This window comes from Diplotaxodon limnothrissa, linkage group LG1 (assembly GCF_057381915.1).
Source record: "Diplotaxodon limnothrissa isolate DT_005_m linkage group LG1, D_limnothrissa_male_GT1.1, whole genome shotgun sequence".
NCBI classification, from domain to species: domain Eukaryota; kingdom Metazoa; phylum Chordata; class Actinopteri; order Cichliformes; family Cichlidae; genus Diplotaxodon; species Diplotaxodon limnothrissa.
The window spans coordinates 6,465-30,764 of record NC_140596.1 but is presented as its reverse complement, the minus strand read 5'-3'; the positions used below and the strand labels follow the sequence as shown (position 1 = coordinate 30,764).

The 24,300-nt window shown below is 40.4% G+C and overlaps 1 protein-coding gene across 1 annotated transcript; it reads right to left on the bottom strand.

Moving 5' to 3' along the window:
- LOC146639164 (katanin p80 WD40 repeat-containing subunit B1-like) lies at positions 1 to 22,448 on the bottom strand. The gene is made up of 20 exons (XM_085354303.1): positions 21,775 to 22,448; positions 21,552 to 21,682; positions 19,085 to 19,202; positions 18,408 to 18,508; positions 18,286 to 18,327; positions 15,359 to 15,442; positions 14,516 to 14,631; positions 13,369 to 13,440; positions 13,148 to 13,298; positions 12,870 to 13,063; positions 12,215 to 12,363; positions 11,737 to 11,787; positions 11,470 to 11,534; positions 3,757 to 3,840; positions 2,914 to 3,029; positions 1,767 to 1,838; positions 1,546 to 1,696; positions 1,268 to 1,461; positions 671 to 819; positions 1 to 242 (listed from the first exon to the last, which is right to left on the bottom strand). The coding sequence occupies exons 1-20, from the start codon at positions 21,821 to 21,823 to the stop codon at positions 10 to 12; spliced, it is 2,322 nt and encodes a 773-aa protein (XP_085210429.1). The 5' UTR covers positions 21,824 to 22,448; the 3' UTR covers positions 1 to 9.
- Positions 22,449 to 24,300: the final 1,852 nt, after the last annotated feature.

Here is a 24,300-nt window from a genome sequence, read left to right as displayed (position 1 = left end):
AAGAAATCATCAGGAAATGACCCAGTAACCACAAAACAGGAGCTGAAACACCTCTGTCGTGTGTTTTTGTGTCGTGTGTTTTTCACTGTCGAACACGTGATTTATTGTTCGTGTTTCATCTATAAACTGAAACGTCGGAGGCGCGTCGTCTCCTGATGTCTCACAGAAACGTGAAGCTGTGCTGGACTCACCGTCCTCTGGAGGAGCGGGAAAAGGCTCCGACATCTTAGGAGGAGTGCGAGCTGGAAGAGAGGAGAACGAGGAGCTCAGACTGCAAAATAAATGTGACGACATGAAAACAAAAGAAGAAATGACGAGAGTGTCTTTGTCCTCATTAGGATGAATATTTTAAAAAGGCACAAAGAACCAATCAGATCCTCCCATCCTGTTTGGCTCTTACAGCGAGTAATGTTTACTCCTCTCACTTTTCAAATATGGCCTGCTTCTCAAAATCAGCCAGAGCAGAACTGATGGCGATGCTGCAGGTGGATCAACAGGTGAGGAAATAGAAGCTTTCGGGGAAACTAAACACAGATTTTGTTGGTGCAGTGTTGATTAAAGATGAACTCAGCGTCCTTTTCAATAGCAATATTTCACAGATCTCGTTGTATGTACGTATAACTGTATTCGTTATTCAACATCTGAGCTGCGATGCTCCGGGTCCACCTACAGATGGCGCTCTTTGGCTGGAAGATGGCCTTGTAGTCCTCGGCGTTGTGGATCTCAGCAGACGACAGCTTCTCGTCCGCCTCGTCCTCGCTAGGGCTCCGCCTCTCCCCTTCGGGGCTCCGCCTGTCAGACTCTGAACGGTGCTTCAACCTGATGACATCACAAACATTTGTTTGTTTGTTTTTAGAAGAAAAACTGCAAATTTTTTACTTTATTTACTTTTATTAAAGAATCTGGAAGCGAAACTTTTCCACTGAAGTCAAATAAGATTTTATATATATATATATATATATATATATATTTATTATATATATATATATATATATATATTTATTATATATATATATATATATATATATATTTATTATATATATATATATATATATATATATATTTATATATTTATTATATATATATATATTTATTATATATATATATATATATATATATATATATATATATATATATATATATATATATGACATGTGATCTGAGTGTTTGATGAATGAAACCAGTGGCTCATGTATAAAACTTTAAATCCAGGAGTCAGTACTTGCAGTATCTGGAGTATTTTCTCCTGTCTCTCAGTGTGCCGTACCTCTGCGATCTGCAGGTGGTCGTGGGTCTCTCGTAGTTCTTTCGCAGTGCCGCTCCTTTGGGGTCCTTCTTCGGCTCTGTGAGCGGCTGGTCGTCCTGGATGATCCTCTGGATCACGGCGCCACCGCTCTTCTTTACCCTCTTCAGATCGACCACGTAGGACGACACACTCGACAGCTGATGAGACACGCCGATCTGACATGTGGAGAAGGTGGAAGATTAAGATTACCTAAAACTTCTGCACAGTACTGTTACTGAGCGGTGGGCGGAGCTACACACCAGCTGCTGGTTGCAGATGGCGAGGTCAGACACCTTTCCCCAGCTCACCGGCACCGCGTCAAAGCAGCGGTCCGGTTCCCAGCCGAAGACCCGCAGCGAGTCCGTGGCGCCGCTGTACAGGCAGGAGCCATCTGGGCTAAAACATATACACCTGAAACCACAGGGACAGGGGTCAGAGGTCACATTCCAGTTACACCCTGCTGCAACGGGGAAAAACTCACCTGACCGGAGTCGTGTCGCCCTCCAACGAGCCGATCATCGTAAACTTCTCCAGATCCCACAGCTTGATGGTCCTGCAAGCACATGCAGAGTTCATACAGCTGCAGCTCATTAGAGACACCTGTAGGTGTTTTATAGTGTCAGGTGAAGACGCTACAACACGGCTGAGGAACAGGAAGAGACCTCCAACAGATCCACGGTCAGCAGTGACAAGTCAGTAAATGAGGAGAAAGAGAAAAGAGGAACGAAACACGAACAAAAGAGGGAGTGGAGGGCAAAGTGCACCTCTCAGTGCATCATGGGAAGTCCCCAGGAACCTGAGGGATGGTTAGGGTCGCCTAACCCAGCTCTAACTACAAGCTAAGCTAAAGACATTTTTATAATTAATTGAAGAAAGTATGTGTTTGAGTCACTTCTTATTCTCATAAATGAGAGTAAGATTTATTCCATCAATAAACTGTTTGAGATAAAAATGACCCTGCTCCCTGTTCTGTCACTAAAACAGGCCAAAACCTACAAAATGTCTCATTTCTTTGAAGTGACACATTCAAAGCTTTAACGGCTCCATCACGATCACATGACAATCGGAAAATCAGGCCACAAACTACAGCTTTGCTTGCTGGTGTAACTTATAAACTGTCTCTAACACCAGGTCGATGTCCTCAAATTAAACATAATAATCAATTTAAGTGATTCATGTTGGAATACTTATTTATACTTCATATGCAAAAATAAAGAAATGATTAAATACTGAGTGCACTTGCTGGTTGTGTTGGAGAAAGGATGAGTTATTATTTCCATTTTATTATATTTATATTATATTTCCTGTTTACTTTTAGTTATAAATGTATGATTTAGTGGCACATGCAGAGGACATGTAGAAGACACAGGACATGTATGTGAAAAAAAGTAAAAGAATTTCAGACTAAAAGAAATGTTACATTTAAAAAAATGCCACAAACAATCAAACTCAGCACCAAAATAAAATCTTGGCGGCACAGAGAGAGGACAACCTCGCGCAGCCTCTGAGCTTCATGAAACAGAAAAACTAAACGAGCCACAAAGTGTCACAAACACTGATTCCACTCATGAGTCGCTCCTTCAGCTCCGAGCTGCTGCGTCTCGGGCGCTCGGCCTGCGGCGACGTACCTGTCGGAGCTTCCGGAGGCCAGCAGGTACTCGTTGGGGTGGAACTGGACGATGTTGACGGCGGCGGTGTGAGATTTGAATTCCGTGATGGTTTTCCCCTGAGCCAGGTCCCACAGCTGATGGAGACAAGAGGACAGGGCTGAGGTCATCGAACAGGAAGAGAGCAGAGCTCACCTCCTTCAGCCAATCAGAATGAGCGATTTTATTACAGGATGCTGCCGGTTTGATGCTTTCACAGCATTTACAGAATAAACACATCATGTTCACACTTTTAAATTCCCAAGATGCTCTCAAACACCCGAACATCCGACCGCTGCAAATGAAATGAAACTTAATTCTAAACATCGATGAAATGTTAGCCTAACGAGTCGTTACACATCACCAGCTTATTACTTTATTTAAATAAATGTAACTGAACCTGGGTCAAGAAGTGTCCTGAAAACTATTTTAATAGAAAAGATGGATCTTAAAAATCCTAAAACACTGAAGTGATTCAACAGACGGACCTTTTAAAACCATTTTAAAATGTAGAAGAATCTAAAAATGTTGCGATTCAATCGCTCGTTTTATTTTATGGGAACACGTGACTACCAAACATGAACCAGGACCAGCTGGAACATTTTAACGTCTTCCAGCCTTTCTGCACAGTTTCCTGCTGCTGATGTTCTGCTTCACAGTTTACATTCACAGCATCGTGTAACTCCTGCAGGTTATAGTTACTCTGAAGGTTTCTCAGCATCTACTGTTACAGAGTCAGAGTTACCACAACATGTAAGTACCGGGAAAAACAATCCTTAAAATATATTTTTTACATTAAAGGTGAGACGTCAGATCAGGTCGTACCTTGACGGTGCAGTCGTCGCTCGCTGAAGCTAACCACTTCCCATCAGGACTGAAGGCCAAACTCCTCACAGCCTGAGTGTGACCCTGCAACACCAACACTGGTCAGATTTTTGCTATCGAGACTCATGTGAAGCTTTTATTTTGAAGGAAAGTAGAAGCCCTGAGCCTGGTTCTGGAGTTTTTCCTTCCCACTGTCGCCAAAGTGCTCATAGGAGGTCATATGATTGTTGGTTTTTCTCTGTATGTAGATCTTAAAGTATAAAGCGCATTGAGGTGACTGATGTTGTGATTTGGCGCTGCATAAACAAAATTAAATTGAAGTCTCTCAGTTCTTTTAAATGCAATAATCCGTTTACTGTAAGACTCCATAAAAGCTCCGACTGACACAGTTTAATCCGAATCATTCTGAGCGTCCTCGGCTTTGGCGCACAGTGACACCCATAAAATCGGCTAGTCTGACAGATAAGGAGAAGACGACGGTGGTATGTAAACTGTGTTTTTGTGCTGCGTATTGTTTGTTTGAACGCAGTTTGGATTCTGACCATAGAAGATGTTTTTGTGACACGCCCACCGCTACGTTTGCTATTCGGTTTGGTGTGTGTGTGTGCTGTGGCTCTGCAGGCGTTCACCTGAGTTTGAAGGAATTGCTGTTGCCTTTGTTTTGGATTTTGGCATGCTGCTTATGTTGAATGCTTAAAATGAGTGGATCACAGGCTGCATCTGTTGTTGGATAAACTGAAATTGGATAAGATTAAGGAGTATGCTAGAAGAGAGAATAAAGCGATCAGCAAAGAAGGCACCCACAGCTGTGGCCAAACAGACTGCAACAGATCGGTCTCAGAAGGAGCACCCAACAAACTCCAATGCCACCTTCCTCCCACTATCTGTTAAACTGTTTAAATGGAGTGTGAGGCAGACATGCTAAAACAGTGACCTAAAAGCATTACCAATAAACAATGGGATCAATACATAAATGAAAGAAATGCAGCTGATAAAAAAGCCATAAACTACTTTCATTTGTTTAGTGGTGATTGCCAGTTTAGTTGGGTTTTTTTTGAGACACAGAGAGTGAGAGATCCTGTCCTACATTACTTTAAAAAAGAAGATATTTTCAGAGCTGTTGATATATGAAGCTCTGAGCATTGAGTGTTGCATTGTGAGAGTTTCAGTAAAAAGCCTGCAAATTATTGCATTTATACTGGAGAGCAAAGAAAAATTAAATTCTACTTGTACTATGGAAAATCAGTTTCATAAAAGCTACATAAACAGAGCTGAAGAAGACTGCGTTTGTAAAACTAGCGGTAACGTGTGAGAATTATAAGTTATAAGACTGTTTCTGCTATCGATACAATTTGTGTTGTTAATCCTAAATGATTCACGGTGACAACATCATAAGAACAAGGTCATTTTACTCCACACACACACACATTTGGAAAATCACATAGTTTGACCATAAAAATTCCCAGAATAATTAGTATTTGAGATTGCTGAAGCAACATCACTAAAGAAAAATATCCTTGCATGTCACTTTCGTTTAAAAATATAAAAAATGTGAAGTTTTTTTTTTGTAAAACATAAAAACATAAAAACAACAAAACTTAAGACCTTAAGAAAGAGATAAAGGATTGAGAAAGTTTATTCATGCAGGTCCATATGACAGAGAATATGCATGTTCTTTTAGTTTTCATATTATTATAATTTATATTTAATTGTGTTGTGGTTTGCAGTGTTTTGTGTTCTTTTCACTTTAAATTTGTGAAAGGAAAAAGCTGAAATTTAAATAGTTAAAACTTGAAATGTGAATAGTTGATTTTTGTATTATATGATTTATTTATTACATTTTATGTGGAGTGAATAAATAAAAGTATATTTACGGTGGCCCCTAGAGACAAAGCACATACAAACTTCAAATCACGTACGAACTCTGAAGCATGTACAAACTCCAAAACACGTAAAAACACGTACAAACTCCAAAACACGTAAAAACACGTACAAACTCCGAAGCACGTAAAAACTCAGAAGCATATAAAAACTCAGAAGCATATAAAAACTCAAAACACGTACAAAAGACAACAGAAGTGCTCCAGGATGCTGGGCGCAGTGTTGAGCCTTTGTTATCTTGTGGCTACACAAGCCAGCAAGTACCAACGACCGGATTTGGTGTGTGGTAATAACAGGTAAATGAACTTTTTTTTAAATTATTTGAATATATATATGAGTGCCTGTGTATAAATACACAAACAATACACACATGCTTTCAATTGTGTAATTTAAGTGATCTAGTAGCTCTGCTTTGGAAGTTCAGTTCATGCTAGAAATGTGTTTTGGAGTTTGTACGTGTTTTGTCTCTAGGGGCCACCGCATATATTTATATATAAACATATATAAATAAAACCACTTGTTTTTATGTTAGTAATTCCTTTTGTGCATAATTTTATATTATTGTTAATAATAAATTAATTAAAGCAACAAAACAACCTGAAGAGCCGGTTCGGAGCCGAAAGAGCCGGCTCTTTTTAGTGAGCCGAACCGAAAGAGCCGGATCTCTAAAAAGAGCCGGAAATCCCATCACTACACTACACCCATAAAATCGGCTAGTCTGACAGATAAGGAGAAGACGACGGTGGTATGTAAACTGTGTTTTTGTGCTGCGTATTGTTTGTTTGAACGCAGTTTGGATTCTGACCATAGAAGATGTTTTTGTGACACGCCCACCGCTACGTTTGCTATTCGGTTTGGTGTGTGTGTGTGCTGTGGCTCTGCAGGCGTTCACCTGAGTTTGAAGGAATTGCTGTTGCCTTTGTTTTGGATTTTGGCATGCTGCTTATGTTGAATGCTTAAAATGAGTGGATCACAGGCTGCATCTGTTGTTGGATAAACTGAAATTGGATAAGATTAAGGAGTATGCTAGAAGAGAGAATAAAGCGATCAGCAAAGAAGGCACCCACAGCTGTGGCCAAACAGACTGCAACAGATCGGTCTCAGAAGGAGCACCCAACAAACTCCAATGCCACCTCTATCTGTTAAACTGTTTAAATGGAGTGTGAGGCAGACATGCTAAAACAGTGACCTAAAAGCATTACCAATAAACAATGGGATCAATACATAAATGAAAGAAATGCAGCTGATAAAAAAGCCATAAACTACTTTCATTTGTTTAGTGGTGATTGCCAGTTTAGTTGGGTTTTTTTTGAGACACAGAGAGTGAGAGATCCTGTCCTACATTACTTTAAAAAAGAAGATATTTTCAGAGCTGTTGATATATGAAGCTCTGAGCATTGAGTGTTGCATTGTGAGAGTTTCAGTAAAAAGCCTGCAAATTATTGCATTTATACTGGAGAGCAAAGAAAAATTAAATTCTACTTGTACTATGGAAAATCAGTTTCATAAAAGCTACATAAACAGAGCTGAAGAAGACTGCGTTTGTAAAACTAGCGGTAACGTGTGAGAATTATAAGTTATAAGACTGTTTCTGCTATCGATACAATTTGTGTTGTTAATCCTAAATGATTCACGGTGACAACATCATAAGAACAAGGTCATTTTACTCCACACACACACACATTTGGAAAATCACATAGTTTGACCATAAAAATTCCCAGAATAATTAGTATTTGAGATTGCTGAAGCAACATCACTAAAGAAAAATATCCTTGCATGTCACTTTCGTTTAAAAATATAAAAAATGTGAAGTTTTTTTTTTGTAAAACATAAAAACATAAAAACAACAAAACTTAAGACCTTAAGAATCTCCTTATGAATGTTGTGAATATCTAGATCATTGGTGTTTGGATTTGAGGGTCAACAGGGCGAACACTGAGGCTGGGTATTAGAAATACAACATGGCAACATGAGACATGTTAACTCTGAGAACACTAACATCTAGATTAAGGTGTGAGAGGTAAATACATAACAGAAGCTAAAAAGGAGTTGCTTGTCTCTAGTTAAAATAAATTGAAAATAAACTGATTTGAACACGTTTGATGCATTATACAAAAAAAGGTTCATGATATAGTTCACATGATCTAAGCAAGAGTGACTCGGAATCTCAAATGTTAAAGTACACTTACTGATTGTACTTTTACTACATGAGCTAATGTAGATGCTCTAAAAGCACGCTGGCTGAAAAAGAACCACACGTTTGGAGAAACTGTGCTGTAACTTCTCATACTGTGAAGTTTTCTGACAAAAGTGAATTGAAAACTTATGCTGTACAGTTTACTAAGGGGTCCTTTGCTGGGCCATGTGCAATTACACAAAAGAACAAGTTAAATTTCACCATAACACTGACTGGAGAAAAGCCAAATTGGGATTCTAATTGACATTACAACTGAAATCAGTGCTGTGATAGTTAGTTTAAGATCACAACCTGATTTAAAACACAGTCTAACATCAACATTCTTGCCCCTGAAAATAGGTCAGGATGGCCGAAAAATGTACTTTAAAAATGAGATTTTCTTTTTGTTTCATTGGAACGGTAAAGTACCATTACAAAGAAATGAGTACACCTTTGTAGTTAAACCGGGTTTGGAGTTTTTCATGTTTTACATACAGACTTTCTCATTTAAACCATGGTGACTTAAAAGTTTAGCAGCAAGACACTTGTTTCCTTTGTTCCATCAAACATTTCTTTCAGCCATCTGTGTTTATCAGAGCGATATGTGACTAATTTTTTATTGAATCACCAGAAAGTACACAAATACAAGATTAAATATTTTATTTATTTATCAAAGATACATAATTACACATTGATACAATGAATAAGGTGTCTATAAAAATTACACATGGTGTAAGAAAAACATTATAACATACAAATAAGTGTTTTAAGATAATCTGACATACTTTAAAAGCATAAGAATAAAAGTTTTTTTTTTTTAAAAAATCATGTTCTTTGATGATCACATTACATGTATCACATTTTTTAAAGCATAACGTAGGGTGTTCACAAAAACAGTTTTATGATTACTTTTTCCACAGTGCTTGTATGCCTCTTGCAAAACTATGTACTTATCACCATATGACATAATAACTCACGATTATGCAAGACCAGCCATGAAATGTCCGTCGCTTCATTACAATCATTTGTCCCCGCTGCTGCCCTCAGACCCAGTCTGTGGGGTAAAATTGCTTTTTTGGTGGTTCATAAAAAATATCTCAAAAAGCGATGTTAGTGAGGGGACCAGAAACACTGGGTTGCAGAGCAGTTGGTAAGGACTTGTATATTTCTGGAGAGTCTGCAAAAGCTGTCTTGCTCATGCTCCTGATTGGATATGTGGAGCCCGGCTCTGATATCTCACTGGTGGCAGCTAAAGGTAGGCATGCCTTGGAGGCGGAGTTGGTCTCGGGCGCAATCTTTCAAACGAGCCTCACGGCATTTCAGGCAACCTCAGGCCGGAAACAACATCCGGTCACTCGCGGTCAAAATCCACGCAGAGCTGGTGTTTCGCAGGGATCAGGTTAACACATCTGGGTCTAAAAATATAAAGAAAAACAAAAAGAGTTTTAAAACACGCAAACTAGCAAAATATCAAAGGAGCATAACATAACAATAACAAGATGATATGAGATACCCGATGAGGCCATGATAGGTGATGTAGACATGTAATGTATAAACTTTTACGGGAGTTAAAAGTGGAGCTTATATATATTTTAAAGTGTATTGTACGTGGGATAGGCTCCAGCGCACCGCGCGAGCCTGAGAAAAGGATAAGTGGAGGCGAATGGATGGATGGATGGTGTATTGTACCTGTTACAAACCATTGTGATATTTATTTATTTTTTTAAATGAAAGGATTGACAGAATGGTAAAAAGGAAAATGCAAAAATGTAGTTAGAGAGGAAGATTAACACTTACCGAATGATATGCGGATAAGGAAAGAGACGCAAGTTGCTGTTGAAATCGGCCGCTCCCTATGCGAACTCGCAAGCAGTCTGAGCGGCGCCAGTTGTTGATACGTCTGAAGTCAGATCTCTTCTGGGGTTCGAAGATAGTCTTAACATCAGCGGGAGATCGTAAAATCAGAGCTGGAGCGGATTGGCTAACCGGGGTGCGAAGGGAGCGGTGCAAGGGTTATGTGATTGGCAGCGGGGCGCAGTGAGGCGGAGTTGGTCTAAGGGGGGAATTTTCAAACGAGGTAAGCAGCGCATTCGGGACCAGAGCGGGGAGCGAACAAGCAGGAAAAAATTGTGCTCTGGAAGCTGTTGCGGGTCGGTGCGATTAAGAGCGAGGTAGAACTTAGACTCTGCGTAGAATTTTAGAGGTAGCTAGCAAGAGGCAAGTTTTTGAAGAAAAAAGAGTAAGGAGCTTTCCCAATGTTTTTGGATTATAGCGCTTTTTTTTGGGGAATAGAGGGGTAGCTAACAAGTTATTCTAGGGGTTTTGGAGAAATCGCGGAGAAATTTTTAAAAGGAGTTTTGGCTTTGTTTGGCTGAGCATGAAGGGAGCCGCGGGGCGCTGAATTTCAGAAAAAAGACTAAGGATTTTTTCAGGATTTTCCCTGTTATCGAATATAAGGTTTTGGGAATAGAGGGGGTACCCTAACAAGTTATTGTAGGGTTTTGGAGAAATAGCGGAGGGTTTTTTAAGGAGTTTTCCCTGCTTATGTATCTAAGGAGGGTTAGGGGATCGCGAATTTTTTCTGAGTATGAGTTTTATTCTAAATCTACAAATGCATATAAATCTAAATAAAGTTTTCCCCCAAGGCATATAGCATGTGTTTGTGGCCATACTGAACGTTACAAAAGCACAAGTTTAACTAAACAATTTTAATATGGTTTAATACATTTTTAAACACATGAGCACGGAGCCCGAGAGAGCACGGTCCGGAGACACGGGCGCACCCCGCGCGCCCAGACACACAGCCTCGGGCGCGCGCGCGCGCACACACACACACACTGACCCGCCACCAGATGGCGTTTTTTGAGCATAAAAAAAAAAAAAAAAAAAAATTTAATTGCTTAAAGAAATAAAAGAATGCTATTTTGATATATAAGAAACTTTCTAAATAATCAATTATATTTTTATGAATATCATATTTTTATGAATATCATATTTTTATGAATATCATATTTTTATTATTTAATTACTTCCTACTTCCGGAGCTCATGAATAATTTAATTAGGGGATAATTTAATTAGGGGTCATAAATCAATTAAGGGGGTCATAAATCACTGCGTTTGACGAAAGGGGTATAATATCACTCTCTTTTGACACCTAACTCTTTCTCAGTCAATTAGCATCAATATTATAGAGCCTAATTACTGTGTAGCTGTGCTTGCTTTCTTTTAGGTGTGACTGATGGTACTACTGTCAGTAAAATTATTGTCCTTGCGTGTCCTAAGGTTTCTGTTGTGGCAGAGATCAGAGGGAGCACTGTTGATGAAGCCACAAGAAGAATGATGGCCTTCATTTATTACAAAATAATTTCTCACACATCATTTTAGTTGTTAATTTAGACTCATAAAACCTCTCATATAACCGCACTCAGACCAAAGTCACACAGCTGTTAAAGGTTTTAGATGGTTTTGAATTAAACTGATTTTCTGAAGACAAAGAAAAATCTTTAACTAAAGAAAGAGAAAACCGAGCGGCTGGAGGACTACTTTGTTGTAAACAGCAGGTATTTGAGCTCTGATAGGTTCGTTGCATTTATAGTCCGCTGTCCTAAGGCGTCCATGTTTCCACACAGACACACGGCTGCTGCGTTCACTGACCTGCTGTTTATCAGGAAAATGAGTCTTTATGTCCTTCAGCTGCCGGCTGATCGCCAAAATGGACTCTGAGCAGAAGAAGAAATCATCAGGAAACGACCCAGTAACCACAAAACAGGAGCTGAAACACCTCTGTCGTGTGTTTTTGTGTCGTGTGTTTTTCACTGTCGAACACGTGATTTATTGTTCGTGTTTCATCTATAAACTGAAACGTCGGAGGCGCGTCGTCTCCTGATGTATCACAGAAACGTGAAGCTGTGCTGGACTCACCGTCCTCTGGAGGAGCGGGAAAAGGCTCCGACATCTTAGGAGGAGTGCGAGCTGGAAGAGAGGAGAACGAGGAGCTCAGACTGCAAAATAAATGTGACGACATGAAAACAAAAGAAGAAATGACGAGAGTGTCTTTGTCCTCATTAGGATGAATATTTTAAAAAGGCACAAAGAACCAATCAGATCCTCCCATCCTGTTTGGCTCTTACAGCGAGTAATGTTTACTCCTCTCACTTTTCAAATATGGCCTGCTTCTCAAAATCAGCCAGAGCAGAACTGATGGCGATGCTGCAGGTGGATCAACAGGTGAGGAAATAGAAGCTTTCGGGGAAACTAAACACAGATTTTGTTGGTGCAGTGTTGATTAAAGATGAACTCAGCGTCCTTTTCAATAGCAATATTTCACAGATCTCGTTGTATGTACGTATAACTGTATTCGTTATTCAACATCTGAGCTGCATGCTCCGGGTCCACCTACAGATGGCGCTCTTTGGCTGGAAGATGGCCTTGTAGTCCTCGGCGTTGTGGATCTCAGCAGACGACAGCTTCTCGTCCGCCTCGTCCTCGCTAGGGCTCCGCCTCTCCCCTTCGGGGCTCCGCCTGTCAGACTCTGAACGGTGCTTCAACCTGATGACATCACAAACATTTGTTTGTTTGTTTTTAGAAGAAAAACTGCAAATTTTTTACTTTATTTACTTTTATTAAAGAATCTGGAAGCGAAACTTTTCCACTGAAGTCAAATAAGATTTTATATATATATATATATATATATATATATATATATATATATATATATTTATTATATATATATATATATATATATATATATATATATATATATATATATATATTTATTATATATATATATATATATATATATATATTTATTATATATATATATATATATATATATATATATTTATTATATATATATATATATATATATATATATATATTTATTATATATATATATATATATATATATATATATATATATATATATATATATATATATGACATGTGATCTGAGTGTTTGATGAATGAAACCAGTGGCTCATGTATAAAACTTTAAATCCAGGAGTCAGTACTTGCAGTATCTGGAGTATTTTCTCCTGTCTCTCAGTGTGCCGTACCTCTGCGATCTGCAGGTGGTCGTGGGTCTCTCGTAGTTCTTTCGCAGTGCCGCTCCTTTGGGGTCCTTCTTCGGCTCTGTGAGCGGCTGGTCGTCCTGGATGATCCCCTGGATCACGGCGCCACCGCTCTTCTTTACCCTCTTCAGATCGACCACGTAGGACGACACACTCGACAGCTGATGAGACACGCCGATCTGACATGAGGAGAAGGTGGAAGATTAAGATTACCTAAAACTTCTGCACAGTACTGTTACTGAGCGGTGGGCGGAGCTACACACCAGCTGCTGGTTGCAGATGGCGAGGTCAGACACCTTTCCCCAGCTCACCGGCACCGCGTCAAAGCAGCGGTCCGGTTCCCAGCCGAAGACCCGCAGCGAGTCCGTGGCGCCGCTGTACAGGCAGGAGCCATCTGGGCTAAAACATATACACCTGAAACCACAGGGACAGGGGTCAGAGGTCACATTCCAGTTACACCCTGCTGCAACGGGGAAAAACTCACCTGACCGGAGTCGTGTCGCCCTCCAACGAGCCGATCATCGTAAACTTCTCCAGATCCCACAGCTTGATGGTCCTGCAAGCACATGCAGAGTTCATACAGCTGCAGCTCATTAGAGACACCTGTAGGTGTTTTATAGTGTCAGGTGAAGACGCTACAACACGGCTGAGGAACAGGAAGAGACCTCCAACAGATCCACGGTCAGCAGTGACAAGTCAGTAAATGAGGAGAAAGAGAAAAGAGGAACGAAACACGAACAAAAGAGGGAGTGGAGGGCAAAGTGCACCTCTCAGTGCATCATGGGAAGTCCCCAGGAACCTGAGGGATGGTTAGGGTCGCCTAACCCAGCTCTAACTACAAGCTAAGCTAAAGACATTTTTATAATTAATTGAAGAAAGTATGTGTTTGAGTCACTTCTTATTCTCATAAATGAGAGTAAGATTTATTCCATCAATAAACTGTTTGAGATAAAAATGACCCTGCTCCCTGTTCTGTCACTAAAACAGGCCAAAACCTACAAAATGTCTCATTTCTTTGAAGTGACACATTCAAAGCTTTAACGGCTCCATCACGATCACATGACAATCGGAAAATCAGGCCACAAACTACAGCTTTGCTTGCTGGTGTAACTTATAAACTGTCTCTAACACCAGGTCGATGTCCTCAAATTAAACATAATAATCAATTTAAGTGATTCATGTTGGAATACTTATTTATACTTCATATGCAAAAATAAAGAAATGATTAAATACTGAGTGCACTTGCTGGTTGTGTTGGAGAAAGGATGAGTTATTATTTCCATTTTATTATATTTATATTATATTTCCTGTTTACTTTTAGTTATAAATGTATGATTTAGTGGCACATGCAGAGGACATGTAGAAGACACAGGACATGTATGTGAAAAAAAGTAAAAGAATTTCAGACTAAAAGAAATGTTACATTTAAAAAAATGCCACAAACAATCAAACTCAGCACCAAAATAAAATCTTGGCGGCACAGAGAGAGGACAACCTCGCGCAGCCTCTGAGCTTCATGAAACAGAAAAACTAAACGAGCCACAAAGTGTCACAAACACTGATTCCACTCATGAGTCGCTCCTTCAGCTCCGAGCTGCTGCGTCTCGGGCGCTCGGCCTGCGGCGACGTACCTGTCGGAGCTTCCGGAGGCCAGCAGGTACTCGTTGGGGTGGAACTGGACGATGTTGACGGCGGCGGTGTGAGATTTGAATTCCGTGATGGTTTTCCCCTGAGCCAGGTCCCACAGCTGATGGAGACAAGAGGACAGGGCTGAGGTCATCGAACAGGAAGAGAGCAGAGCTCACCTCCTTCAGCCAATCAGAATGAGCGATTTTATTACAGGATGCTGCCGGTTTGATGCTTTCACAGCATTTACAGAATAAACACATCATGTTCACACTTTTAAATTCCCAAGATGCTCTCAAACACCCGAACATCCGACCGCTGCAAATGAAATGAAACTTAATTCTAAACATCGATGAAATGTTAGCCTAACGAGTCGTTACACATCACCAGCTTATTACTTTATTTAAATAAATGTAACTGAACCTGGGTCAAGAAGTGTCCTGAAAACTATTTTAATAGAAAAGATGGATCTTAAAAATCCTAAAACACTGAAGTGATTCAACAGACGGACCTTTTAAAACCATTTTAAAATGTAGAAGAATCTAAAAATGTTGCGATTCAATCGCTCGTTTTATTTTATGGGAACACGTGACTACCAAACATGAACCAGGACCAGCTGGAACATTTTAACGTCTTCCAGCCTTTCTGCACAGTTTCCTGCTGCTGATGTTCTGCTTCACAGTTTACATTCACAGCATCGTGTAACTCCTGCAGGTTATAGTTACTCTGAAGGTTTCTCAGCATCTACTGTTACAGAGTCAGAGTTACCACAACATGTAAGTACCGGGAAAAACAATCCTTAAAATATATTTTTTACATTAAAGGTGAGACGTCAGATCAGGTCGTACCTTGACGGTGCAGTCGTCGCTCGCTGAAGCTAACCACTTCCCATCAGGACTGAAGGCCAAACTCCTCACAGCCTGAGTGTGACCCTGCAACACCAACACTGGTCAGATTTTTGCTATCGAGACTCATGTGAAGCTTTTATTTTGAAGGAAAGTAGAAGCTCTGAGCCTGGTTCTGGAGTTTTTCCTTCCCACTGTCGCCAAAGTGCTCATAGGAGGTCATATGATTGTTGGTTTTTCTCTGTATGTAGATCTTAAAGTATAAAGCGCATTGAGGTGACTGATGTTGTGATTTGGCGCTGCATAAACAAAATTAAATTGAAGTCTCTCAGTTCTTTTAAATGCAATAATCCGTTTACTGTAAGACTCCATAAAAGCTCCGACTGACACAGTTTAATCCGAATCATTCTGAGCGTCCTCGGCTTTGGCGCACAGTGACACCCATAAAATCGGCTAGTCTGACAGATAAGGAGAAGACGACGGTGGTATGTAAACTGTGTTTTTGTGCTGCGTATTGTTTGTTTGAACGCAGTTTGGATTCTGACCATAGAAGATGTTTTTGTGACACGCCCACCGCTACGTTTGCTATTCGGTTTGGTGTGTGTGTGTGCTGTGGCTCTGCAGGCGTTCACCTGAGTTTGAAGGAATTGCTGTTGCCTTTGTTTTGGATTTTGGCATGCTGCTTATGTTGAATGCTTAAAATGAGTGGATCACAGGCTGCATCTGTTGTTGGATAAACTGAAATTGGATAAGATTAAGGAGTATGCTAGAAGAGAGAATAAAGCGATCAGCAAAGAAGGCACCCACAGCTGTGGCCAAACAGACTGCAACAGATCGGTCTCAGAAGGAGCACCCAACAAACTCCAATGCCACCTTCCTCCCACTATCTGTTAAACTGTTTAAATGGAGTGTGAGGCAGACATGCTAAAACAGTGACCTAAAAGCATTACCAATAAACAATGGGATCAATACATAAATGAAAGAAATGCAGCTGATAAAAAAGCCATAAACTACTTTCATTTGTTTAGTGGTGATTGCCAGTTTAGTTGGGTTTTTTTTGAGACACAGAGAGTGAGAGATCCTGTCCTACATTACTTTAAAAAAGAAGATATTTTCAGAGCTGTTGATATATGAAGCTCTGAGCATTGAGTGTTGCATTGTGAGAGTTTCAGTAAAAAGCCTGCAAATTATTGCATTTATACTGGAGAGCAAAGAAAAATTAAATTCTACTTGTACTATGGAAAATCAGTTTCATAAAAGCTACATAAACAGAGCTGAAGAAGACTGCGTTTGTAAAACTAGCGGTAACGTGTGAGAATTATAAGTTATAAGACTGTTTCTGCTATCGATACAATTTGTGTTGTTAATCCTAAATGATTCACGGTGACAACATCATAAGAACAAGGTCATTTTACTCCACACACACACACATTTGGAAAATCACATAGTTTGACCATAAAAATTCCCAGAATAATTAGTATTTGAGATTGCTGAAGCAACATCACTAAAGAAAAATATCCTTGCATGTCACTTTCGTTTAAAAATATAAAAAATGTGAAGTTTTTTTTTTGTAAAACATAAAAACATAAAAACAACAAAACTTAAGACCTTAAGAAAGAGATAAAGGATTGAGAAAGTTTATTCATGCAGGTCCATATGACAGAGAATATGCATGTTCTTTTAGTTTTCATATTATTATAATTTATATTTAATTGTGTTGTGGTTTGCAGTGTTTTGTGTTCTTTTCACTTTAAATTTGTGAAAGGAAAAAGCTGAAATTTAAATAGTTAAAACTTGAAATGTGAATAGTTGATTTTTGTATTATATGATTTATTTATTACATTTTATGTGGAGTGAATAAATAAAAGTATATTTACGGTGGCCCCTAGAGACAAAGCACATACAAACTTCAAATCACGTACGAACTCTGAAGCATGTACAAACTCCAAAACACGTAAAAACACGTACAAACTCCAAAACACGTAAAAACACGTACAAACTCCGAAGCACGTAAAAACTCAGAAGCATATAAAAACTCAGAAGCATATAAAAACTCAAAAAACGTACAAAAGACAACAGAAGTGCTCCAGGATGCTGGGCGCAGTGTTGAGCCTTTGTTATCTTGTGGCTACACAAGCCAGCAAGTACCAACGACCGGATTTGGTGTGTGGTAATAACAGGTAAATGAACTTTTTTTTAAATTATTTGAATATATATATGAGTGCCTGTGTATAAATACACAAACAATACACACATGCTTTCAATTGTGTAATTTAAGTGATCTAGTAGCTCTGCTTTGGAAGTTCAGTTCATGCTAGAAATGTGTTTTGGAGTTTGTACGTGTTTTGTCTCTAGGGGCCACCGCATATATTTATATATAAACATATATAAATAAAACCACTTGTTTTTATGTTAGTAATTCCTTTTGTGCATAATTTTATATTATTGTTAATAATAAATTAATTAAAGCAACAAAACAACCTGAAGAGCCGGTTCGGAGCCGAAAGAGCCGGCTCTTTTTAGTGAGCCGAACCGAAAGAGCCGGATCTCTAAAAAGAGCCGGAAATCCCATCACTAGTGACCACGTGTCTGTGTGTGTTTGTTTTGTATGTGATGGTACAACTGTGGAAAACAAGCATCAGAATGTAGAGCGGGGCTTAAACATCTGAAAAACATCAAAAATCTGTCAGAAACCTGAAAACAATCAGGATTTAGCTTTTCACACGGTGCTGTTTCCAGGTCAGATGAGGTCAACTCATTTGCATAAAAGATCAGATTCCACTGAAGCAAATGTCCACATCACACTTTGTTAGGTCACCACAGGTGTGTTTACCAAATCCACCTGCAGCCACTGTCCACCTGTTAGAAACGTGCACCTGGATTCGAGCAGGATATTAGGAGCCGGCCTGTCATCCTGAGCACAAACTTACCTTATATCTGAACACGTATCCTTTCCTCCGCAAGTCCCACAGCTGACAGCAGAAAAGAAGAGACATTTCATTAGAGCGGATTAAGACTTCAAGGATGTTCTCACACAGGAAAGCACGCCTACCTTAATGTTTGTGTCCATGGAGCTGGAGGCCAGGAAGTCTCCAAAGGGATGGAAGCCCAGGCTGGTGATGTTGGCTTTGTGTCCCATCAGAGTCCTTAAAACTGAGCACAGGAAGCAGCAGGGTCACCTCTTTGCATCTCTTTCTAACTAAGACCCAGCTTAGGTGCATTAAAACGCCTCCGCATGATGGGACGGACGATTATTCTGACTGCGGGGTACAACGTCCTCCGTTACAGCCTGAGACTGAACACTGAGGAAGCTGTATCAATTTTCAAAATAAGAGTAGATGGAAAAATACTACTAATAATAACATATACTCAATCAGACTGATGTACTATATTACAGAGGCTGACATCATGTGGTATGACGGATGTCCTGTGTCCTCGAGGCAGCAGAGGTGGAAGAGCTCATAGCTCAAACTTTGCACTCAGAAATTTAGAAAAAACTCACCACACTAATAAAAAAAAGCAAGTTGATTTTAACATGTTTCAGCTCTTTGTGTGTCATATTTCTAATCGACTGGTTCGCTCACTTCACTTCTCTTTGTCAGTGTGAACCTTACGCTGTCCACCGCTGATCTAAAGCACCTGTGCAGATAAATTACGCACACAGACAGTTTAGAGGCGGTGAAGCTTTGACTAAAAAGCCTCGTAGCCACAGAACAGACAGAGTCTTACTCTTGGCAGCCTCCAGGTCCCAGACTCGTATTGAACCTGACTGCGACCCGGCGGCGACCTGCTCCTCCGACACGTTGAAATGGATAGACTCCACTGGGTTCTTGTGACCAGTCAGACTCTGAGAGGAAACAGTCAGAACAGACATCATCACCTAAAACTGCACCTCGCTCCTTTCTCAAAAACTCAAAACACAGACTATATATCAAAATGTTAGTGTTAGTGAAGCTGCTGAGGGACACCACGTCACCTGTCAATCACAAAATAAGCCCACCTTCATCTCCTGCTTTATCGTCCCCTGAACACTAATGGAAACCATCATTTCCAAAATGAGCTTCATCTTTTATTCAATAAGACCTGAAAACAGCGACTGAGACCATAAAGCCGTCAGGAAACTGTTTACTGAGCTCAGAGATCAGGTGAGGAGGCGGCTCGTTTTCTCACAGACTTCTATTCACAGTCAGAGGAGTCGCCCCCTGCTGGACATCCATGAAAAACGCAGGTTTAAGCTTCACTTTTCAGAATTCAAATCTACACCCATCCTTTATACAGGGAGTGCAGAATTATTAGGCAAGTTGTATTTTTGAGGAATAATTTTATTATTGAACAACAACCATGTTCTCAATGAACCCAAAAAACTCATTAATATCAAAGCTGAATGTTTGTGGAAGTAGTTTTTAGTTTGTTTGTAGTTTTAGCTATTTTAGGGGGATATCTGTGTGTGCAGGTGACTATTACTGTGCAGAATTATTAGGCAACTTAACAAAAAACAAATATATACCCATTTCAATGATTTATTTTTACCAGTGACACCAATATAACATCTCCACATTCACAAATATACATTTCTGACATTCAAAAACAAAACAAAAACAAATCAGCCACCAATATAGCCACCTTTCTTTGCAAGGACACTCAAAAGCCTGCCATCCATGGATTCTGTCAGTGTTTTGATCTGTTCACCATCAACATTGCGTGCAGCAGCAACCACAGCCTCCCAGACACTGTTCAGAGAGGTGTACTGTTTTCCCTCCTTGTAAATCTCACATTTGATGATGGACCACAGGTTCTCAATGGGGTTCAGATCAGGTGAACAAGGAGGCCATGTCATTAGTTTTTCTTCTTTTATACCCTTTCTTGCCAGCCACGCTGTGGAGTACTTGGACGCGTGTGATGGAGCATTGTCCTGCATGAAAATCATGTTTTTCTTGAAGGATGCAGACTTCTTCCTGTACCACTGCTTGAAGAAGGTGTCTTCCAGAAACTGGCAGTAGGACTGGGAGTTGAGCTTGACTCCATCCTCAACCCGAAAAGGCCCCACAAGCTCATCTTTGATGATACCAGCCCAAACCAGTACTCCACCTCCACCTTGCTGGCGTCTGAGTCGGACTGGAGCTCTCTGCCCTTTACCAATCCAGCCACGGGCCCATCCATCTGGCCCATCAAGACTCACTCTCATTTCATCAGTCCATAAAACCTTAGAAAAACCAGTCTTGAGATATTTCTTGGCCCAGTCTTGACGTTTCAGCTTGTGTGTCTTGTTCAGTGGTGGTCGTCTTTCAGCCTTTCTTACCTTGGCCATGTCTCTGAGTATTGCACACCTTGTGCTTTTGGGCACTCCAGTGATGTTGCAGCTCTGAAATATGGCCAAACTGGTGGCAAGTGGCATCTTGGCAGCTGCACGCTTGACTTTTCTCAGTTCATGGGCAGTTATTTTGCGCCTTGGTTTTTCCACACGCTTCTTGTGACCCTGTTGACTATTTTGAATGAAACGCTTGATTGTTCGATGATCACGCTTCAGAAGCTTTGCAGTTTTGAGACTGCTGCATCCCTCTGCAAGATATCTCACTGTTTTTGACTTTTCTGAGCCTGTCAAGTCCTTCTTTTGACCCATTTTGCCAAAGGAAAGGACTTTGCCTAATAATTATGCACACCTGATATAGGGTGTTGATGTCATCAGACCACACCCCTTCTCATTACAGAGATGCACTTCACCTAATATGCTTAATTGGTAGTAGGCTTTCGAGCCTATACAGCTTGGAGTAAGACAACATGCATGAAGAGGATGATGTGGACAAAATACTCATTTGCCTAATAATTCTGCACTCCCTGTATACAGTCTGCGCTCTGCCATGATGTGGTGCACTACACACAACGTAAGAGGTCAGGCAGGTTAGTTTAGTTGGAGGAAGATGGCGAGCAGTGGAGGGGAAACATGAGTCTGTTTAATTCCCATGGAGCGAACTCTGTTTTCATCATTTAACAATCAGAAATGAATCAATAATAAAGATAAAAGCGTGAGGTGGTGACAGGAGAGAGGCAGGTGTGGGCATCATGACCTGCAGACTGCAGAAGAGCAGTAGGTAAAGGATGGGTTCCTTTGAATCTGCTCATGTTTCAGGCCTAAAAAACCTCGACGGAAACCTTAAAAATTAGAAACCCATCGCATTTTGCATTGCGGGGGACTCACCATGATGCAGTTGGCCTTGCTGACGGCCCAGATGTTGACCCTGCAGTCCTCTCCTCCTGTGGCCAGCAGGCGGCCCGAGCTTTTCCCCAGAGCCAGACAGGAAATGGAGCTGGATTGAGCCTCGAACTCCTCTGTACGGCAACAAAGGAGGAACAAATTCAGGTCGGGCTGGGCTGCTGGACAGGAAGGGTGTGATGATCGTTTGAGTAACTTTAATACTCACGAAGGCGCCATGCGATCTTGGTTGTGCTGGAGGCAGCCATACTGGTCATACTGGGAGACTGGCTGCTGTGTTTGACGACCCCGGCTGAGGTTAATTCATGAGACGGACATCAGCTCCTGGTTTAAAATGGAGCACTGTAACAAAAAATAATTTCCCCCAGGGATCAATAAAGTATTCTGATTCTGATTCTGATTTAGTGTTTGCACTGAGCGTCAAACACCTGCAGGAACACAACACAGTGATAAATAAGTGATAGAAGAGATAAGACATATAAAACCGTCTCAGTCTCGCCTCTCTGACGCTGAGCTCTCATTTCTACTCCCAGTGAAGATACCATCGTCTTCAGCTCGGCCTCCAAACCACACAGGTGTCACTACCACCCTGTAAACCCTCCCTTTCATGCTGGCTGCCGTCCTTCTGTCACAAATCACCCCTGAAACTCCACCAAGCCTGCACACTTCTTCATGTCTCTTGTGTGCTGTCCCTTGTTTTGGATGGTTGACCCCAAGTATTTAAACTCATCTATTATTGGAAAACACTGTATACAAGCCAGAAGCCAGATGATATAAGTTAGTTAAACTGCAGGAATGTCTTAAAGATATAAAAACCTTGATGACCGTTAATTTCCTACAAATATAGTATCTAAGCAGATTCTTACTCTGGATGGCATTACCTTGGCCTCCAGTAACGCTGTGAGGAACCTTGGAGTCATTTTTGACCAGGACATGTCCTTCAACGCACATATTAAACAAATATGTAAGACTGCTTTCTTCCATTTGTGCAACATCTCTAAAATTAGAAATATCCTGTCTCAGAGTGACGCTGAAAAACTAGTTCATGCATTTATTACTTCCAGGCTGGACGACTGTAATTCATTATTATCAGGATGTCCTAAAAACTCCCTGAAAAGCCTTCAGCTAATCCAAAATGCTGCAGCAAGAGTCCTGACAGGGACTAGAAAGAGAGAGCAGATTTCTCCTGCTATAGTCTCAGGCTGCTGAAGGATTCCCATGATGCACTGAGTGTTTTCTTTTCCTCCCCTCACTCCCATACCGGCCCCTCCCCGAGCGTGGTTCTTCTCGAGGTTACTTCCTGTGACAATAAGTTTTTCCTCACCACTGTCACCAAGTGCTTGTTCATTTTACCTTTATTTATACAAATAGTCCTGAGACTCAATGCCTCATTTACAAGAGAGACCTGTTTCAAACAGGCATAATAAAATAACACCAATAAAATATTGAATATTTTACCAAGTGTCTACACAGTCAAACTAAAAACAAGATTCCCAGTGATGATTTCACAAAACCATTTATGCGTCTTTTAAAGTCTACGAGCAAAATCAGCTGAGAGCCTGAAATCCTTCTGTCATGTAATCCATGAGGACGGGACAGAAAAGGAGAATACCTTCTCTCTGAGGTCTGAACAGTGAGTGCAAAGAAGTCCTGAGACCGCAGATTGTGACTAAACTATTTGTCAGATTACAGGTAATCTGACAAATAGGAGACGAGTAAACCAGAAATGAATTTAGAGACAAAATGCTATCAATGAACCATCCTGCATGAGGCTAATGAGGACTAATCAACCAGTGAATATAACGTACAGTGGTGTGCTAAAGGTTTTGAGCCGGTGATAAATCTTAATGCCGTGATAAACAAAGTCCAACGATCCATTTCTAAGAAAAACAAAACTCCAGCTTCAGCCTAGCTTCAACAGGAACTCGATGTTTGTAAGACTCCACAGCTTCATTGTTAATACATGTACCTTGAGAAGATACAAGAGAGGGAAGTTAGGATTAGGGTTAACCGAACCCTCTGAGAAGAACACAACCGTGGTTTTTTTTATAGATGCATTTCAAAGACAGCCTTAGCAGAAACAGCTGTGACTGTGTACGATCAAAAGCTAACTGCAAATGTTCGAAAACCATGTCGATACCAGGGTACCAGATTATTACCACAATTAATCATCTGCGTAAAAATAGGCAGTTGCACTTAGATTTTGTCCCACAGCACTGACATAAATAGTAAATAACGCAGGTCCCAAGACAGAAACCTGTGGCACTCCATCAGTCACATTTAAAAAACTGGAAGAGAGACCATTAAACTGCACACACTGCTTATGGTGAGAAAGGTGCTTAGCTTGGTCTGGACGGCCCTTTTCCAATAACCTCTGACATAAAACCCCACGATCAACAGTGCCGGAGGCTTTCGATCAATAAAAAGAGGGGTGCAGTATTTCTTTGCTTCCAGGGCCTCGTAGATATCATTGAGAACTTTAAATTTTAAACCTTTAAGTTACAGTACTGGAGAGATAAAATATCATTTTCATTCTGATAGCTCTAAGGTTGATTATTCCTCAGCCATTAAAGAATCTCAGCTAAAATACAGAGTTTGCAGATTGGTTCATATTATTACCATCCAAGAATCATCACCTTTCAGGAGGGCAGTACAAAGGCACACTGGGATCTCTGCTGAAGTGTTCAGTTGTATGGAAAGATTAAAAATATAAGACGCTGGCTCATCTATGATG